The 18,798-nt window shown below is 35.0% G+C and overlaps 1 protein-coding gene across 2 annotated transcripts in view; it reads right to left on the bottom strand.

The window, feature by feature from the left end:
• Window positions 1-5,218: 5,218 nt before the first annotated feature.
• Window positions 5,219-18,798, bottom strand: part of ARFGEF2 (ADP ribosylation factor guanine nucleotide exchange factor 2) — a 46,431-nt gene continuing 32,851 nt past the window's right edge. The window contains exons 24-39 of one of the 2 annotated variants that reach the window (XM_058175714.1): window positions 17,893-17,933; window positions 17,638-17,807; window positions 16,674-16,825; window positions 16,398-16,570; window positions 15,752-15,912; window positions 15,101-15,231; window positions 14,886-15,015; window positions 13,493-13,628; window positions 12,044-12,182; window positions 11,852-11,906; window positions 11,448-11,556; window positions 10,413-10,543; window positions 10,026-10,194; window positions 9,668-9,806; window positions 8,347-8,464; window positions 5,219-7,747 (exon numbers count right to left, since the gene is read on the bottom strand). In XM_058175714.1, the coding sequence (XP_058031697.1) occupies window positions 7,571-7,747; window positions 8,347-8,464; window positions 9,668-9,806; window positions 10,026-10,194; window positions 10,413-10,543; window positions 11,448-11,556; window positions 11,852-11,906; window positions 12,044-12,182; window positions 13,493-13,628; window positions 14,886-15,015; window positions 15,101-15,231; window positions 15,752-15,912; window positions 16,398-16,570; window positions 16,674-16,825; window positions 17,638-17,807; window positions 17,893-17,933 (2,131 nt within the window). In that variant the 3' untranslated portion in view covers window positions 5,219-7,570. Of the gene's footprint in view, window positions 7,748-8,346; window positions 8,465-9,667; window positions 9,807-10,025; window positions 10,195-10,412; window positions 10,544-11,447; window positions 11,557-11,851; window positions 11,907-12,043; window positions 12,183-13,492; window positions 13,629-14,885; window positions 15,016-15,100; window positions 15,232-15,751; window positions 15,913-16,397; window positions 16,571-16,673; window positions 16,826-17,637; window positions 17,808-17,892; window positions 17,934-18,798 lie in introns of those variants that run through there. The other variant, XM_058175715.1, reaches the window with a different exon arrangement.

Raw genomic sequence — 18,798 nt, 5'->3', positions numbered from 1 at the left:
TGTGACCGTTGTGGGGTGGGGGTGGGTTACACGCCGGTCCTTAAGTTGGCAACCACGCTTTAGCCTGACTTTGGGGAATCCAGTCGCGTTGGCTGGCTTACAGTTTGTTAGAATTCAGCGGTCTCCAACCTTGGCAACTTTAAGCCTGGCGGACTTCAACTCCCAGAGTTCCCCAGCCAGCTTTGCTGGCTGGGGAATTCTGGGAGTTGAAGTCCGCCAGGCTTAAAAGTTACCAACGTTGGAAACCCGTTAGACTACGGGAACGATGGATAAGCAGGGCACACTAACACAGCCTGGTATAAAGTCTTTGTTCCCCACCCCCCAGAAATACAGATGATCGACTTACAACAGTTCAGCTAGTGACCGTTCAAAGTTACATCCCTAAAAAAAGTGACTGATGACCATTTTTTACACTCACGACCGTTGCAGCATCCCCATAGTCAGAATTGGAGACTGACTCACATTGATGACAATTGCAGTGCCCTGGGATCACCATTTGTGACTTCCTGACGAGCAAAGTCTAGGCAAGCCAGATTCCACTTAAAAACTGTGAGACTAACTTAACTGCAATGATTCACTTAACAGTGTCAAGAAAAGTTGTAAAATTGAGTCAAAATTCCTCATAACCAATGTTTAAGCAACATAAATTTTGAGGTCAATTGTGGTTGTAGGTCAAGGACTACCTGTACTTACCACAGTATTTTCCTTCACACTGGGGTGGTTAATGGAAAATGGAAAAAAACAATCTTACAAAGTATCTTAATTAAGGGACTCTTAGAGGAAGGATGTAATCGAGGAAAGCTCATTTAACTTTACACCATTTTGGAAAGAGGTAACTCATCTAAAATTAGTCACTTTTCCGGTTCTTAAGCCTAAAGAATCACTGATTCATAACATCAGTCTTATCAAGATTCAGATTTGATGGCTTTCATCCAACCCAGAACTGCCTGCAAGCAACTGTAAAATAATCTGGTAGCTGCATTTTGTACCAGCTGCAGCTTTGGGGTCTTTTCCAAAGAATGCCCCATAATGCATGTTGCTGTATAGTCCAAGGGGTTATCAACTCACCCATACTGAAGTAAAAAAAAAATGCTTTAGAATTGTAAATGGGTCACCAGCCAAAGCTTACCTAGCTCTAAGTACTTACTTGCTATTTAAGCAAGATATCTCTTAAGACATGAGCCATCTCCTTTGGGAGGTCTCTGCCCTACAACTCTAACCAAATGAAAAAGATCCAGATTAATATGCTTCCCCTAGGACTCTCTGTAATTGATTCCCTATCACTTTTTTAATATCTTTCCTTAAAAAGGAAAGGTTGGATATGGATGAAAATTATCAAACATAGCTGGTGCTTGTCTATGGAAAATCTCACTCATCCAGGTCATGGTTGTCCTAAAGGTGCTTTTCCAAAAGGCAACTGGATTTTCTTGGTATTTTCCTTTAAAATGTTTCACTTGTAATCCAAGAAGCTTCTTCAATCCAGAACTAGATGCTGATGCTTCTGTTTTCATATTTCTATGAATCTGGCAACTCTGGTTTATTTAATCAATTAAATGAAGCAATTAATGCTTTAGTAAAGTGAAATATCCTGTCTCCAGTCCCTCAAAACTAATTGCTGACAGTCACAGAAGAATTACAAAATGACTATTGGTACCATAGTACAAACTATTGAATTGTACTAAACCAAGTATGTATCTCTGATAAAGGAGTAGATTCCAAACTGCAGGTTTTTATCAGCAATATCAGCAATTTTGGGGGTTCCCTAGATTATAAAAGTGCTCTTGTATGCTGTGCTGCATAAAAAATGGTGGAATGTTTTGAATTTTCAATAATTCTGCATAAATATAACCTAAAGTGTGATGTTTTTTCATACAAGTCCTAAAACTAGATAAAGAGACTCAAATGAATCAAAAACATACTTGCTCCCTTATTTATTGAGGAAAATGATCCAAAACTACATATTTGTGTGTGGCAAATGTGAACCTTTGCTTTCAGTAACTGCTGTGCCCCTCACACCCCGACAGCAATATAGCTAACCCTTACATACTGTGGGTGCAAAGGAACCAGAGTGACATTGTGAACTGATCAGAGTTGCTTCTTTATTGTTTCTTGCCTATTTACAGGAATCTCACCAGACTGATTGCATTGCCTTAGGAACAGCCAGCTAAGGATTTCAGGGATTCTGGGGGAAGTCAGATCTGCAATTATTTTCTGCTGTGAAATATATCTCTAAACTAGTCAGTCTCTTCATATTTCTCCCTCCAACTCTAGGTGGAGATTCCACTACACTTACTGACAGTAATTGGGACTAAAAACTTGCTAAGTAATACAGTCATAAAAGGCAATGTGACATGACTGAGTCAATTTACAATGGCAGTTCCAGCAATCCCAGTTGACATCATTATGCAAATCCAGGTGTTTGCAATGTCATGTGATCACCTGCCAGCAACTTCCTGCCAGCTTTCCCATTGCCTTTGCTTGTGGGAAATAATCAGTGAAGGTTGGAAATGGCAATCACGTGACCATGAGATATTGCAACATCGTAATTGTAAGCCAGTTGCAAACCACCCAAATTGCCATGGGGACACTATGACAACAGCAACTGTGAGAACTGATCATAAGTCCCTCTCATTCAGTGCTATTATAACTGCACAGTAATAAATCAAGTGGTCTTTAAATGAAGACTACCTGTAACTGCAACTAAATCTTTCCAATAATTTTTGATCAGTCTTCTGCATCAGTTTTAGCCCATTCCTCCTTACAGAACAGTTTCAAGTCAGAAATATTGTGTGGAGAAACATATCACGTTTTAAGTCGTCAGACCTTTTCCTCTTATTGACTGGTCAGAAGTTATGCATGTCCAAGGAGGTTCTGAATACTGAGGGTGAAATATAAACTATGTCTCTGTTCTATAGCCTTTACCATTACTCCCTAACAAGATGACAAAAAGTAGTGGAAATAAGTTTTTAATCACAAGGTCAAAAAACGTATGTTTGATGTTAAACTTTATTTACCACCTGATTAAAGCATGGAATACAACATTCTTCATAATATTTTATATAAAAACTTTACATAACTTTGTATTACAGTATATAATTATGCTATTCTCTCAAAAATGTATACATCCATTGGGCAAGGAATGCTTTTCATTAACTTAATGATATTAAATGTACTTCATAATAGAAGGTCTCTTAAGAAAAAAAGTAGCTTATAACTAATTTTAAGCATTATATAGATAAAACATACATTTTGCACAAAGTATATTTTATTTAAAGTTGCAAAGAGATATTCTGGACAAAAATATCAAGACATTTAAAGAACTGCGCCTCTCACAAATCAAAATTTTCTGTTGCTTTGCTTCAAGCCAAGAATCATATCACACCATCTGATTGAACTGTAACATATTTACTAATAGGGACTAATTTCACTGGCAATTTATACTGGCTTATGTTAACCTCAGTGGGAGTACAACAGTGGTGAATTATTCTTTTTATTCAATGTTGTTTGTTTGTTTGTTTTTAAAAGGCCCTTATGTGCAAATTTGCAACTTTTACATAAGTGGGTTTTCAACCTCATTCTCAATTTATAATAGGGGAATGGGAAATGTAATGGGATTGGTATTTTAGAATATATGTAATACTTCCCCTTCCTAAACTCTTAAGTGATATAAACATAAAACAATGTTTTATGCTTTGCTCCACCTGAAAACTTTGTTTTCATTTTGATGCCGATGCTGGGCTTTTTTCTAGCCCATTTACTGTAAAATATTTCCTCCAAGTATTTCAAGTATTAGATTACATATAACTCTGTACACTTTTTTTGCACAGTATATTCAATGTTTGCAGCGTGACTTCACCATAATTATTTCAGAATATAAGAGTATATATACTCCTATAAAACCAAGTGTTGAATGACCAAGTGAGGCAGGGTTCTACATTCTTACCTCTCTTTTTTTTTACTACTATTTCTGTATTCCTGTTCTTCTTTGGCTGAAATGATAAGATTAATACTTTATCTGCTGTGGCCACAATTAATGGTAATCAAAACTATTATTTTAAATTAGTGTTGCAAACCTGGTAGAATCAGTGTTGCAAATTTGATTCAGAAGGAATCTATTTCATATTTATCACAATTGCTGCTACTGAAGGTTTAAATCAAAGCAAAGTTAATGCTGACAAAGGAAGGGGAGATTCATATCAGAGAGGGAAGAAGCAACTATAGCCTGACATGCAAGTTTACTACAATTGCTAAGAGATCAACAACTGCCTGTACACTGGAATTGTGTGTCACACAAGCAGTTCATCTTGCACTGGATTCATGATATAGAATTCTGTTATGCGGCCAGCTCAAACAAAATTCTATGAGTGTTTAAAGAAATGATACAAGAAACATTGGGTTTACCCTGCAGAACCTGTTCAATGATCTGATCTCAAATCAATTACCATAGAAAATTTTACAGAATGTTCCTAACATTATTACAATTGTCCATGGAAGTTGTGTTGCCAAAACCAAGCAGTACTGATGCCCACAGTCATTATAAAAACACATTCAAATAATACATGTACCATTATTACCATTCTTCACAATCTTCAGGAATATCACAAAGAAAGGCTATGATGGAACATCTTCAAACACATACAAACACGCACACAGATACTCACGTACTACCCTTCATGATAATTACATGGTTATTAGATTCCCACCTATATTTTTAATTAAAGTCTTAGCCATTTGAAAATGTAGCTGTTGGCTGCTAAATAAAGCTTTCCTAAGAAAATGAATAATTTAATACTACTGACTAGGCTTTAAGTTTTATGATCAGACTATTCTGAGTATAAGTAAAGATCACACAAAAGAAGCTTCTTCACAGTGCTTTACATTGCCAAACTTTGGAAGATAACTATTTTAAACCCTATGCATATTGCACTTTTTATTCAGGTTCTAAACATTACTTGCAGTGTTGCCATGCTTCTTTAATGAAGTCAACGAGATGCACATCTGAACAGAAAACATTTAACCAAGAGAGAGAGAGTGATGAAGACCACGCTGTATTTGCAGAACATATTGACATCAGAATTATAGAAATGGGGAAAACCAGTCCAATTAAAGAAGAATTCTGGTCAGTACAAGCATTAAAATAACAGGAAATAAAAATAAATAACTTTTTTTCCGCACACAGTGAAATCCCTCTTTTCACTGCAAACATAAATAACTAAATAAAGCTTTCCTAAGAAAATGAATAATTTAATACTACTGACTAGGCTTTAAGTTTTATGATCAGACTATTCTGAGTATAAGTAAAGATCACACAAAAGAAGCTTCTTCACAGTGCTTTACATTGCCAAACTTTGGAAGATAACTATTTTAAACCCTATGCATATTGCACTTTTTATTCAGGTTCTAAACATTACTTGCAGTGTTGCCATGCTTCTTTAATGAAGTCAACGAGATGCACATCTGAACAGAAAACATTTAACCAAGAGAGAGAGAGTGATGAAGACCACGCTGTATTTGCAGAACATATTGACATCAGAATTATAGAAATGGGGAAAACCAGTCCAATTAAAGAAGAATTCTGGTCAGTACAAGCATTAAAATAACAGGAAATAAAAATAAATAACTTTTTTTCCGCACACAGTGAAATCCCTCTTTTCACTGCAAACATAAATAACTAAATAAGTAAGCTAATGTTTTATCACAATCTGTTCTAATGAACTGTTTATATGTTTTCCAACATATTTCACAGAAAACAATATTTTTCACTTGCTATGTACAAAAGTCTTTGGTAGAGAAATTAAAACGTCAGAAACTTTTTGTCTATGAATTGCCCCCCCCCCCCCAAAAAGCAAAACTTATACCACTTTATTACTGAAACCCTTTGAGATAGCGCACTAGTATTTAAAAGAAAATCCTGCCATAGCTCTTCCCTATTTGTAACGATAACAGTGTTAGTAGCCAGACTCAATTTACAGAGCTAGAAGTTTCACTTGTCACGTTGGATGGAACCTTTTCAGGACTTTTTCTTAGGGCTGATGTCACCCACCTACCATGTCTCCCTGCTCCCCACTTCACTAAGACCTTACAGTTCAATACAGGCCAATAAGAAGAAAAAGTATGTTTAATACTTTCGCATTTTTAATACATTTGGACAGAAATTACTTCCTGCCTGTCTTCTTGTAGAAACCATTACATTATTACAACTATACAGAATTTGCCTGCCATATATTACAAAACTATTTCTTATTGGGCCAAGAATAGTAACTTAGTCTTATAATAATTATAATACTAAAATCCCTCCTTGGACCCAAATTCCGAAGAGCCAATAGTACAGAATGGTGACTTTGCTTCCTATTGGCCCCAGAAAGCAGACTTCTTTCACAAGTACATGTGCACTTATATTAATAAATCAAGTGGTTCCAATAGGAACCAGACTCTTCTGTCTTATACAACTTATAATAATAAAGCATTAACCAAGCCATTAAAACAACCATAACTCACAGTTTGGCAGCAAAAATAGAAATATCTGAAAACACATTGAAGATAGATAGTTTTACTCAAATGTTAATCTATACATTACTCCAAAAGGGAAATATGAGTATAAATTTTGATTTATTCAATGTGCACTTCAAAATTAATCACTGAATTTGAGTTTGTCGTTTGCTTAATATTTAATAATCATTAGAGATTAAGAATCAGAAACGTTTTTCAAAGCTTTCAAACTTCTTAAACATTCAAGTCATGAGAGATAAAATAATTGAATTAAAAGGCAGTGTGAATTGATTTTCTCCTACAATTTTTGGGGAGAGTGTTTCCTTCATAATACATTTTGCAGATTGCTTTATTGATAGTAACCCAGTAACAAGGGAATTTTCATATGATGAAAAACTATCAGCCCTAGAGAAGATACAGTGCTGCTCTGAAAATGATTTACCATTTACATTCTACAAAGTACTGCAGAATTAGCAATAAGGGATATGGAGATAAAAGACTGCTTTGGATTTTAACTGGGTGACTACATATATTACTGCCTAGTCACCATCTTGTTACAGATATACACAATAGACAGCACCAAGTCATTCAAATCTGTATTAAAAGAAGAGACAGCACCAAGTCATTTTTAACTGTATGGATTCTTGGTGGAGAAACGTTCCAGCCAATTTTCAAATAAATTTCCATCTTCTCAAATATTTATTAATACATTTGCTATCATCACAGACTTATATAAAGGGTCTTCATTCATCATTCCCAACAGCTTATGAGCAAACAGCTGGAAGGTATTAAGAGGGAACTACTGCAAAATCAATTTGAGCAGACAAGCTGAATGGTAACAATGACTTGACATTTACTGCAATAAATTGTCAAATGTGAACAGCTATTCCTATAGGACAGCCAGAATTATAGTAGTAATAAAAGAGCCTTCAGAAATACCAGATTGACCAATATAACCCTGCTGTTCACATTATTGTAGTTTCTTTTTCTTTGGAGACCTATCAGTTTTTCTTTGCTTTGTTTATGCTTTCATTCAGTGAACTGAGCATTATTCAAGCTTTGGTAAACAGCAGTCACAGAACTACCATGCAAGAGATTGAGTCCCTGTTGTTCGCAAGTGTTCTTCAGGAATCCAAACTCTGAACACTACACCAATGCGCAGGAAAAACTTCCTCAGCACAGCTCGGAGTTCTGGGATCAGATCAAACTGCATTATTTCACATAAGTAGGGGTAATATGCTGATGCATGTGCTTTAAACTTGGGAAGAAGAAAGAGGAGAGAAAAAGTAAGAAATTATACAAGTCTGTTTCTCCAAGCAGTACGCTTCAATTGAAGGTACAATTCCCATGGTCAGAGAATGGCACTGCAATATCCACGTTTAAAAAATATGCTTCTGTAAAACCTACTCCACATCTTCAACTGGTCTTGACAAAAATATTTCACCAGCAACTTCTCAAAATTCTATCGACTGCAACCTATTTCCTATTACACCTTCACTTTGCCACTAGAACAGGGGTGTCAAACTGGCGGCCCGCAGACCAAATGTATCATGTGCAGGCCACACCCATCCCAGCTCCGCAAAGGGGAAAAAATGTCACAATACATCACGTGACAGCAACATGACGCAGCGAGTTTGACACCCATGCACTAGAATATCCTTGCCTTAATTCTTTATCACTTTTTCACTGTCAAAGAGTGTACCTCAACAGTGAACATAAATTGTCCCCAATCAGATAAGGGCCTGAGTCCTGCCCATCTACATGCCTTACTCCTCACACAATCTACACTTGAAGGGGCTTACAGCAGCCTGTAAAAGTTCCATGTTTTCTTCTGAAACTGAAATAAACATCTCTTACCTTTTCATCACTGACTTTTAGTGTTTTTGTTAAAAGTAGCAACAAGAGATTGGTCCAGGCCTCTCGATGGCTTTCAGAATTCACAGTGATAAAATAGGCTAAAGCTTCACTGCACACACTAGAGAAAAGAACATGTGACTATTTAGAACAACAGAACAGAAAACAGCAAGCAATTCAGTGAAGTAGGTTCTGCTAGTTCTGCTCAAATCAAAATAAGTTTTCAGGTGCATATGTGAGGAAGGAAGAACAGAAAGTGACAGAATATCAATATTTAATATTTAAAAATCTGGATTATGAAATTCAAGGGTATCGATATTTTTCAAACTTGCATTTAATAAGATTTCCTTTCCTTTCAAAAGTAACTTAAATAGCCTCAGTTAGGTTATTAACAAGTTTTTTTCCTTTTCTATTTTTACTACAAGCAGTGAAACTTATGAATGCAATTGGAAACCGATTTTCAAAATTGTTATAGTCATAAGTCGAGGCAGTCATATGACTGGACCCAATTTGTCGACAATTTTTACAATGGCTGTTAAGTAAATCATTGTGTTCATTAAGTAAATTTATGGTAGTTAAGTGATGGCTGTAGTTTAAGCATCAGCCCATTTTTCGGAATGGGTGATTTTTGCTCAAAATTGGCAAAAAACAGCAAATTGCAGTCACAAGAATACGGGATGCAGCAACCAGTCATAAAACTAAGCCAGTTGCTAAGCAACCAAAATGTGGTCATATCCCTGCAGGGTGCACATGTGTGGCACAATATTTTATAATGATGAATATTATGGGCTATAAAGCACCTGTTCTGGGCTCATCATCACTTGAATGGCCATTATGTGACCAGTTGCAAGTCAAGGACTATCTATAAACTATTAGTAAACCAGTGGAAAGCAGATGTTATCAAGAAATACAAAGATATTGAGGATAATGATTGTCTACTTAACAAAACTTGGTCTGTCAGTAGAAAAAAGTAAATATGTAATAAAAAGGAGTGGACAAAATTTTCAGAACATTCCAACTCAGACATAGTATTTTGTCAGGATAGCACTTTTCAGTATTAGGAAATTTCATGGAAGCTCTAATAAATAACTCAAGTTTTAAAAAATCATGAGATACCAATATCCAGATTGTTTTCTCATAAAAATTTCCCAGTTGCTCTTAATGAAGGATTGAATCTGAATGAGTTTTCTTTTGCATGCTTTGTTTAAGCTCCCCAATTTAAAATGATTCAGCAGAAATATTGTATGTTGCCTCTGAAATCCTGAAGAAATTGTGTTAGAATTATCATCTCAATATTACTTTGAAATCTAGAAACAACGCTTACTTCAGGAGCCTCTCTTGTATAGCTTCCCAGGAATCTCTGCGGTTTTCATCAACATACATTCGGAAGAGAATTCTTAGACAACAAGCCAAACTGCTGGTCTCTTGTTTTAAAAGGTTGGGCTTTGATTTGCCCTTGAACCCTGAAAATTAATGACATACTGCTTAACAACTTTGTAACTGAAACTTGAAATAATCTGTACATTCTGAACATTAAATAAATTCTACTCTCATTTATATTACATTGTATGATAATATTACACATTAATAATTCCATGCCAGTAGTCACTTTAGATTGCAGTAAAAACCAGTATACTTGTTACAATAATTTTCTAAAATCTTCCACCTTATTTTATGTTTACCTGCCCTCCATAGGACAGTCCTTTGTTCATAATTTGAGTTGAAAGCTTTTGAAAATGAATGGGACTCTTGCAGACAATCCAGTAACTTGAACAGATGCTGGGAAGACATGAATTTGTACATTCCCTGGTCTTCAGTGTCAATGTGTATATCTGTATCTAGTGTGTCCCTCTAAAGATAGGATAGGAAATATTAGTTAAGGACATAAGTTACAAGGGTTCAAACTTTAAAGAGCATTATATAATTTCCAGAAAAGTTTCAATAGAGCAGATCCTAGTTTTGATCTTAATTCAAATATAGTTGAATAGATTAATATTTTGATCACTGAATCTACATCTACACAATGAGGGCAGAGAGTGCTCTGTTAATCAAACAAGCAGATGTCTTACCTGAGCAGCAGCCAAATGTTCAGCATCTTCTTTCTTGCTTGTTGCTGGGTAAAATACTATATTGTCAATTGTCTGAATCAATTCCAGCTGGACCACACATTTTATGAGGAGGCTGGCAAAGAGTTTCTGGTCTGAAATATTATATTTAGATTTTACTCTAAAAAAAATAATTTTTGTACTTCAAAGCCTCAATCCCTTTTAATAAGATTTCCAAGTTAGTGCACACTATTCACTAGGTTTTAAAAGATTCAGGCACACATAAGTTTCTTCCACTACTGTATTGTTGGTGAAAATGGTTATTATCTCTACATAGTTTCCATATCATCTGTACATGTAAAAAACCAAACTTGGTTATTACTACATGGCCTTTTAAACTTAGGTATTAAATTAACCAAAGGCTGAAACAATCAACCAGTATAATTTGATTTTGAGAAACTATTCTAAAAATTGGCTCAGCCAAGGTGATGTAGAGAATACTTTATCTTATTTATTTCATTACTGAATGAAACTATCTTTACACCACACCAATCAAATAACTTTGAGCAGTTAACACTAAAGCATAAAATAATCCAAAGTAAAACTCTGAGCCCTCCAACCAACACAATGTGGATAAAATCACGAGCAACCAGGATCTAAGATCAAACGTTTACTTTAAAAGGAGACTTTTCAGAGCCAATTATTTCTCAAGACAGCACATTCCAAGATTTTGAGGTTTGCCACAGAGAAACCGTTCATATTGCACTGACAGGCCTTAATCAAGTGCTTCCTCAAAGCATTTATAAGGCAGGCAAAATCATGGTGAATAAAACAATTTGTGGTAAATTGCCACAAATTTGTAATACTACAAATACTGAGCCTTTGTAATACTAAAAAATCAGATGTGAGACTAAGGGAGCAACAACAGTATCTTAATGTACCAAAAATTGGATGTAGCTGTTGCTGCAAACGTAATTGCACTTCTTAATTTGTGTTGAGGATTTACTTCCCAAAGGGCTGGAATAAAAATGTATGCATCAATGTGAGATGCAAACTTACTTGAATAAGGGCCTCCTTTCCAGCTGTCATCTGTGGGATTTGAAAACTGGCTCTGCCCTCTTTCTGAAGCATTTTTACTACTTAAAGACTGGCGATCCAGGTCTACCTCCTAATAGAAAATATATCTGCGTTAACTTCTTTTACATCTTAGTCACAAATCTCAGTTTCAAGACAGTTTAAATTTTTCAGGCATTCACAATAAAAATATACTATAGCTGCTCCTTGGCATTATTTTTCCCTTGTTTATGTGATTAATACCTTGAAATAACAGATTCTCAGAAACAGGAAAACAAATAGTCTTGTAATTTTTATTTCCACGTTAAATGTCAATAAACAGGAAGCTTTAGTATAACATGTTTAGTATAAACATGCATCTTTAGTAGGTAAAAAACTGAAGCACGTACCAGGTGTTTTTCAGATGAATCATCTTCCATTCCTGCTGGCCTCCATGTCAACAAACTTCAAAAAAGAAATGCTTAAATCAGATAATAGTGTGGGATCTAAAACACTGGCATAATTTATGTTGAACAATATATTAATTTATATTAATTTATATATTGATTTATAATTAATAAATTCAATTATTGTACACTCACACATGAGGAATGGTAGTTTTGAAGATCTCTAGCATACAATTGCAGGTTTGGTCCCAAACTTCAGGACTGAATTTTTGCCCATTTAATATTACCAGACTTTCTAAGCAGTTTGTACCTGATCGAGCCAACTGTTCATTGTCTACAGAAAAATTAAATCACAAATGAAAGCAAGAACATTTATCTTGATAGTATCAGAGACTTGAAAGTTTGAGTTGACAACTAGTTGTGCTGTAAGATGGTTTCTAATGGTAAGTCTATTGCACAACTGAAAATAAGTTGATAGTATAATAGTGAGAGATTGACACTGCTATCTTTCTCCTCCAAAACAGTTCCCAACCATTTGATTGCCTAGCATTCTTCATATACTAATTATATACTAATACAGAATTATGGTGTTTTTTAATCATTCAGTTCCCTGAAAACATAATCCAAAATCCATTTTAAAACTTTAAAAAAAATAGCTATACTTACTTTCCATTGAAATCAATGGAACAAACTACTCGCAGATTTCAATGGTTTTCAAAGTCTGGGTATTTTTTTAAGGAACCCAAATAAGAACCAAGCTTAGTTGCTTAAATCTATTCCACACATATCCCTGTACCCCAAAACTATAAATATAAAAGAAGAAAACCATGGCTAATGTTAAGAAGCAAGAGGATAAACTGTTTCAAGGAACAGAAGGAAGAAAAGAAAAAGTATACTATTCCAAATCTGATAATAGCTTTATAGGATGCTACTATGGTCCTTGCATCAATGTTTGCATTCCAGCACCAGAAAATCTAAACCAAAAGCTGCAAGTATTTCTTGGTGTGAGACTATGACTTCTATTGTCTCATACTGAATGTATGAGAAGGGGCAAAAAAAATGCTCACAATAATTTTTCTTTAAAGGGAAACTGGAATGTATAGAACGATGGCAAAAGCTATTCATTGTCTCTTTTCATGGCAAGAAACAGGTTTGTTCTTTTTAAAATCTGCAAAACTTGTTACTTAAACATGGCTTTAAAGTATATATAAAGTGCTTATGAGTTCATTTTTCAAATAAGAACTTACTTCTGCAGCTTGATTGCAAACAAAAAATGTTGATTATCCAGGCATTATATAACATTTGTAAAAATTATTTAAAAGAACATGTGCAATCTAACAAGTAACAGAGCATTTAAGACCATCTCCTAGATTACTAAAAGAATATGCTATGCAATAAATGATTTGCTAAAGAAGCAATAAGGAAGAGATATTATCAATACAATACCACATTAGCAAAACAGAAAACTTATACTATTCTTTTTCACTGTAATTTGTCCTTTTCAAAAAAGAAAGGTTTTTTTTTCAGAATCATCCTTTTTAAAATGCATGGAAGTACGGAGGAAAAAGAGGAAGATTAATTTCACACACTGCTGCTCCCAAAATATTCATTCAGAATAAAGTGACACATATGTAAATAAGCTACCTTGTTTTACACACCAGTGTAACTGTGTAAATATGTCGTCAAGAAGAATTTCATTCAGAGCTTCATAGAACTGGGTAAATACATCACAGATTGCATAAAGTGCATGATTACAGGTGGTAGTCATCCATTCAGATTTCTATGGAGACAAGAATTAAGGGTTGTATGTTTCTGATTGCTAACAGGGAAGGGTTCTGATTATATAATAATCACTTTAATAAAAATATTCAGTTCATCCTTGTTTACAGATAGCAATAGCACTTAGATTTATTTACTGCTTCATATTGCTTTACAGCCCTTTCTAAATGGTTTACAGAATCAGCATATCGCCCCCAACAATCTGGGTCCTCATTTTACACACCCTGGAAGGATGGAAGGCTGAATCAACCCTGAGCCTGGTGAGATTTGAACTGCCAGATTGGAGGCAGTCGGCAGTCAGCAGAAGTAGCCTGCAGTACTGCACTCTAACCACTGCGCCACCATGGCTCTTAAATTCACCTATCCTTATATCAATATTACCAAATTCTAAGGATTTATTCTTTTTAAAAAAATTAGCTACGGAATCACCATATATTGCCATGTAAATGATAACTGGAGGGCCATCTGAAGAACAGAGTGCTTGATATTCCTTTTCCACTTGACAAAGATTCAAGAACTAAAGAATGAAAACCATCACTATCTTTCACATACCATGCCAAACTAAGTGTTGTGGATTCATTCACTGTGGAGAAAGAGCACACCACAAAGCACTAAGTTTATTACAACGATCATTAGATGGCTCCTTTACAAGAAAGAGGGACCGTGAACAATGGAAAAGCAAAATATTTTATAGAGGTCATGGGGTATAAGGGTTGGAAACCTCAGGAATTTGATTGGCTGAAGCTAGGGGAAACTAAGCCACCCCTTATCAATGTCTTTGGAGTCAGTTCTATTATTAGGCAAAATGACCCTTCTTTGGTTTAAATGGGAATGCAGTGGGGCTTTGTCTGGGGGAGAGAGGGTCAATTTTGGTTTGATGGGATTAGGCAAAGAGATGAACTGGATTTAACCTAGGTCCTATCTAAAAGATAGAGGAGTGGGGGAGTTAGTCCTCATTTTTTTGCTAGATTTATTCTCTCCACTACGAAAGCCTTATAACTTAAGCTTATTCCAACCAGTTGCCTTTCAGACATATTCCAACTCTCATAATGATGAATATTAGAACTGTGTTAACTGGGGATTGTGGCAATGAAAATTAACACACAGGAAAAATACTAGATTGAACGTTTTAATTTTAAAGCCTTTCTTTCTCAAACAAACCATTAGAAAGATTATTATATTTGGCTGTTATTCTTGTTTTATGTAACTTTTTAAAGCATTCTAAACTAATTAGATAATACAGAGTTGCTTTCAATACCTCTGTTTGCAGCTCTGGAAGCTTCATGTTGTCAAATATTCTAAATACAATTCGAAATAGATCTTGCCACCAGTGCTTTTCAAAGGTTTGGCCATAGCTCTTCATGATTTCAAACATAACTGTTAGACCCCTACAATGTGAGAAAGAAACAGTCATCAGAAATGTATCTTTTGGGAAAATAATGAAGAGCAATTATAATCACAACACTTCATTACCTTGTCCGCACATCTAGCTTGCACCGATTGATGATACAAGAAAGTTCGAACAAAATAGGGAACCATCCTCTAACCCAAACCCTGTCTCCAGGTGCTACATTCATGTCATCACTTGTGTATTCTCTCAAAACCTGTGAACAGATGAGAGCTGATAAATCAGTACAAATACAGTACCATTTAATCAGATCTGGCTGTAAAATTGATTTAAAAAGGTAAACAAAATCAGAAAAGATTTAAAAAAGACTTTAAACACATGTAAATCTACACTTTACAACAAATTCACATGCCTCCTGGTAACACAAAATTTAAACTGAAATCTGTTTTACAATGTATTTATTTATAAATATGTTTGAAATTAGTTAGGATATGAGATATAAGCCTTCTTAAATTATATTTGAAAACATATTATTCATTCACTAAAAGCACAGGTTGGTAAATCATGATATTGGTGTTCTCCAGCCAGAATTGTAAACGAGTTTAAAGTCAACAATGGCAAGTTTCAGTTTTAAAAGGAAAAACCAGTAAGTGCTGGTCCTAAAAATTGCTGGAGTTTTAAAGAGGAAAGAAATAATGTGAACATTTCTAAAAGCTCTCTTGAAATATTAATTTGGAGTTTAAAAATCCAGAGAAATACAAATTAGAAAGAAATACCTGTGGTCTTTCAGAAACATATTTTGCACAGTAACGAATAAGTCTAATTGCTTCCATACTGGTATCTGGAAAGGCAGCATTGCAGGCAAACTCTGATAAACATTTGACAGCATCCTGGAATGAATCTATGGCTGCAGGAAAATGCTGTTGAAAGATAGTAGCTGTAGAAGAAAATAAAAGAAAAACAAGCCGTTAAAAAAATTCCATTACTATTGGATATCTTGGGTAGCTGATACTCAAGAAAACCATATGAATTAGAAGGAAACATTTGATTTTTGATATAATAATAAAAAGTCAAAGAATCACAGTATTGAAAGCTGACCAGCTATACCAAGCCTGCATATCTTACAAGTTCTAATCAATTACATTTACATGGCCCAGCAAGTAGACAGTGGCAGTCAAGTAACAAATTAGTTTCATGCAAATGTAAATCATTCTTTTGTCAGTGAATTTTCTTGTAATCTGAACAGTCTGAAGAGAACTGGCACCCAACTCATATTCATTTTTATATTGTAAAGAGAAATGAGGACTACATGTGTAGCATAAGCAAGAAAACAGTTTATTTCAAATTTTATTATTTCTATTATATAAAGATAGTCATTATTGATTTCTTTTGGGGGTATTAGTTTTCATAACATTTACTTACTAACTATATGTGCTGTTGTCTGGAATGCCAACTCCACAATATTCCCATCATGATCAGATGCTGCTTGATGAAACACAGCAAAGATATTTTTCCACCCTGAGCGAATATTAGCAGCTTGAGAGTTCACCATCTGAGTAATGCAGCGTATTACCATGTCCCGAATAGTTGGGGATCTAAAGGGAAAATACTACTTTATTAGAGAACTTTTTCTGCACAGTATTAGTACATGCTAAATAAGCCGAAGAAAACATTTACATTTCAAGAGGCATAACAGACCTGTTCTTCTTCATGATATGCTCAAAAGGCCTCAAAAAGTCTTTCTGAAATCTGAAATTGGCTAACTCCCCCTTTTCAAGAAACTTCATTGACAGTTGCCTCAAAGAATCAACTGCAAAAATTGCCACATCTTCATTAGGATTGCAGCCAACCTATAAATGAGAAAAATAGGAATTCCCTTAAAGAAGAAGAATCCTAGACAGATCAGACTACTGAAATCCAATGCTTCAATCTGTTGTAACCGTCTTTGACTTTAGGCTTTATAATATTACTATCTTAAGGCAAATACACATAGAATAAACAAACAAATAAATCTACAAATATAAACCGATTGTAGTACAGAATGGTAGTACAGTTAATGTAATTACAGTACAGTAACTGTAATTATGGAAACATTTTTATGTCATGTATACTTTTACACGCTATAAAAGTGAATTTTCCATATATTTAAAAGCTTTTAGCACATTATTTTTTGTCCTACTTGTAGGGCAAACATCTTCATAATAATTATTCATCACACTATGAAATCCGAAATTATGAATTAGATTATTGGGGTTATTGCAGAAAACAAAAACATTTTATTTAAATGCATTTTATATACAGCTTTCCATTTTAAAAAATTGCAAGAAAGGTTAGAATAAAATTACAGGCAACAGACATTAGATATTTATGCAAGGAATGTGTAATTTTGCCTATCTGCTACATAAAGTCTCCAGGATGGGAGACCTGAGTCCCTGCAAACCAGTACCAAATTGACATTTTCTGTCATGATCCATGTATGAGCTATGCAGGGTACATTATGATGATTCCATGTCTAGATTTTTTAATGCAAATCGGTATTCCATTTGGTACAAGAACTTGCCACAAAAACTCTATAGGTCTTAAATTGAAACAAGTACATACAAATTAATTTTCATTTCTAAATTGTATCAACGACATTTTGCAGTGTTTAAAATTTAAATACCTTGTTAAAATGATCTCCAATTACATGCCATATCCTAGACCACTGCAGTCTAATTCTATTCATGTTATAATAGGAGATTTCAACTATTTTCTGTAAGCTGAACATCCGGGGATGGTGAGGGGAAGCCAACTCATCCATGGAAACCGCACACAACCATCGAACAAAATCAACTAAAAGATTAAGAAATAAGGCATGTAAAATATGATAAGGTCTGATAAAGTTATTTTTCATTTCATCAGAAATTTTTCAACATACCTATAGCATTTCCATCTAGTCTAGTAGAACCAGTGAATATCCTATGAAAAGCAGAGAAACAGTATTAATCCTCAACATACAGAATATTAGGTACAATACTGAATTTGATACTACATTGAAGAAACAGAATTTCTATATAGTACAGGTAGTCCTCGATTTATGACCACAATTGAGCCCAAAATTTCTGTTGCTAACTAAGACAATGGTTAAGTAAGTTTTGCCTCATTTTATGACCTTTCTTACCACAGTTGTTAAGTTAGTAACATGTTAAATGAATCTTTTTTTTTTAATTTGCATTTATATCCTGCCCTTCTCCGAAGACTCAGGGCGGCTTACACTATATCAAGCAATAGTCTTCATCCATTTATTTATTTATTTATTTATTTATTTATTTGATTTTTATACCGCCCTTCTCCCGAAGGACTCAGGGCGGTGTACAGGCAAGATAAAACAATACAATATACAGATTAAAATACCATTTAAAAAACTTATTTAAATTAGCCTAACATTAAAAAATTTCCATACTAAAAACCCCGTTTAAAAATTGATAAAAGATAAAATTCAAGACAGCCCCGCGCAAATAAAAAGATGCGTCTTCAGTTCGCGACGGAATGTCCGAAGGTCAGGTATTTGGCATAAACCCGGGGGAAGTTCGTTCCAGAGTGTGGGAGCCCCCACAGAGAAGGACCTTCCCCTGGGGGCCGCCAGCCGACATTGCTTGGCGGACGGCACCCTGAGAAGTCCCTCTCTGTGAGAGCGTACGGGTCGGTGGGAGGCATGTGGTAACAGCAGGCGGTCCCGTAAGTACCCAGGCCCTAAGCCATGGAGCGCTTTAAAGGTCATAACCAACACCTTAAAGCGCACTCGAAAGGCCACAGGCAGCCAGTGCAGTCTGCGCAGGAGCGG

This window comes from Ahaetulla prasina, chromosome 3 (assembly GCF_028640845.1).
Source record: "Ahaetulla prasina isolate Xishuangbanna chromosome 3, ASM2864084v1, whole genome shotgun sequence".
Taxonomy (NCBI): domain Eukaryota; kingdom Metazoa; phylum Chordata; class Lepidosauria; order Squamata; family Colubridae; genus Ahaetulla; species Ahaetulla prasina.
The sequence above is the reverse complement of the archived record's forward strand: the minus strand, read 5'-3'. Positions and strand labels throughout refer to the sequence as shown.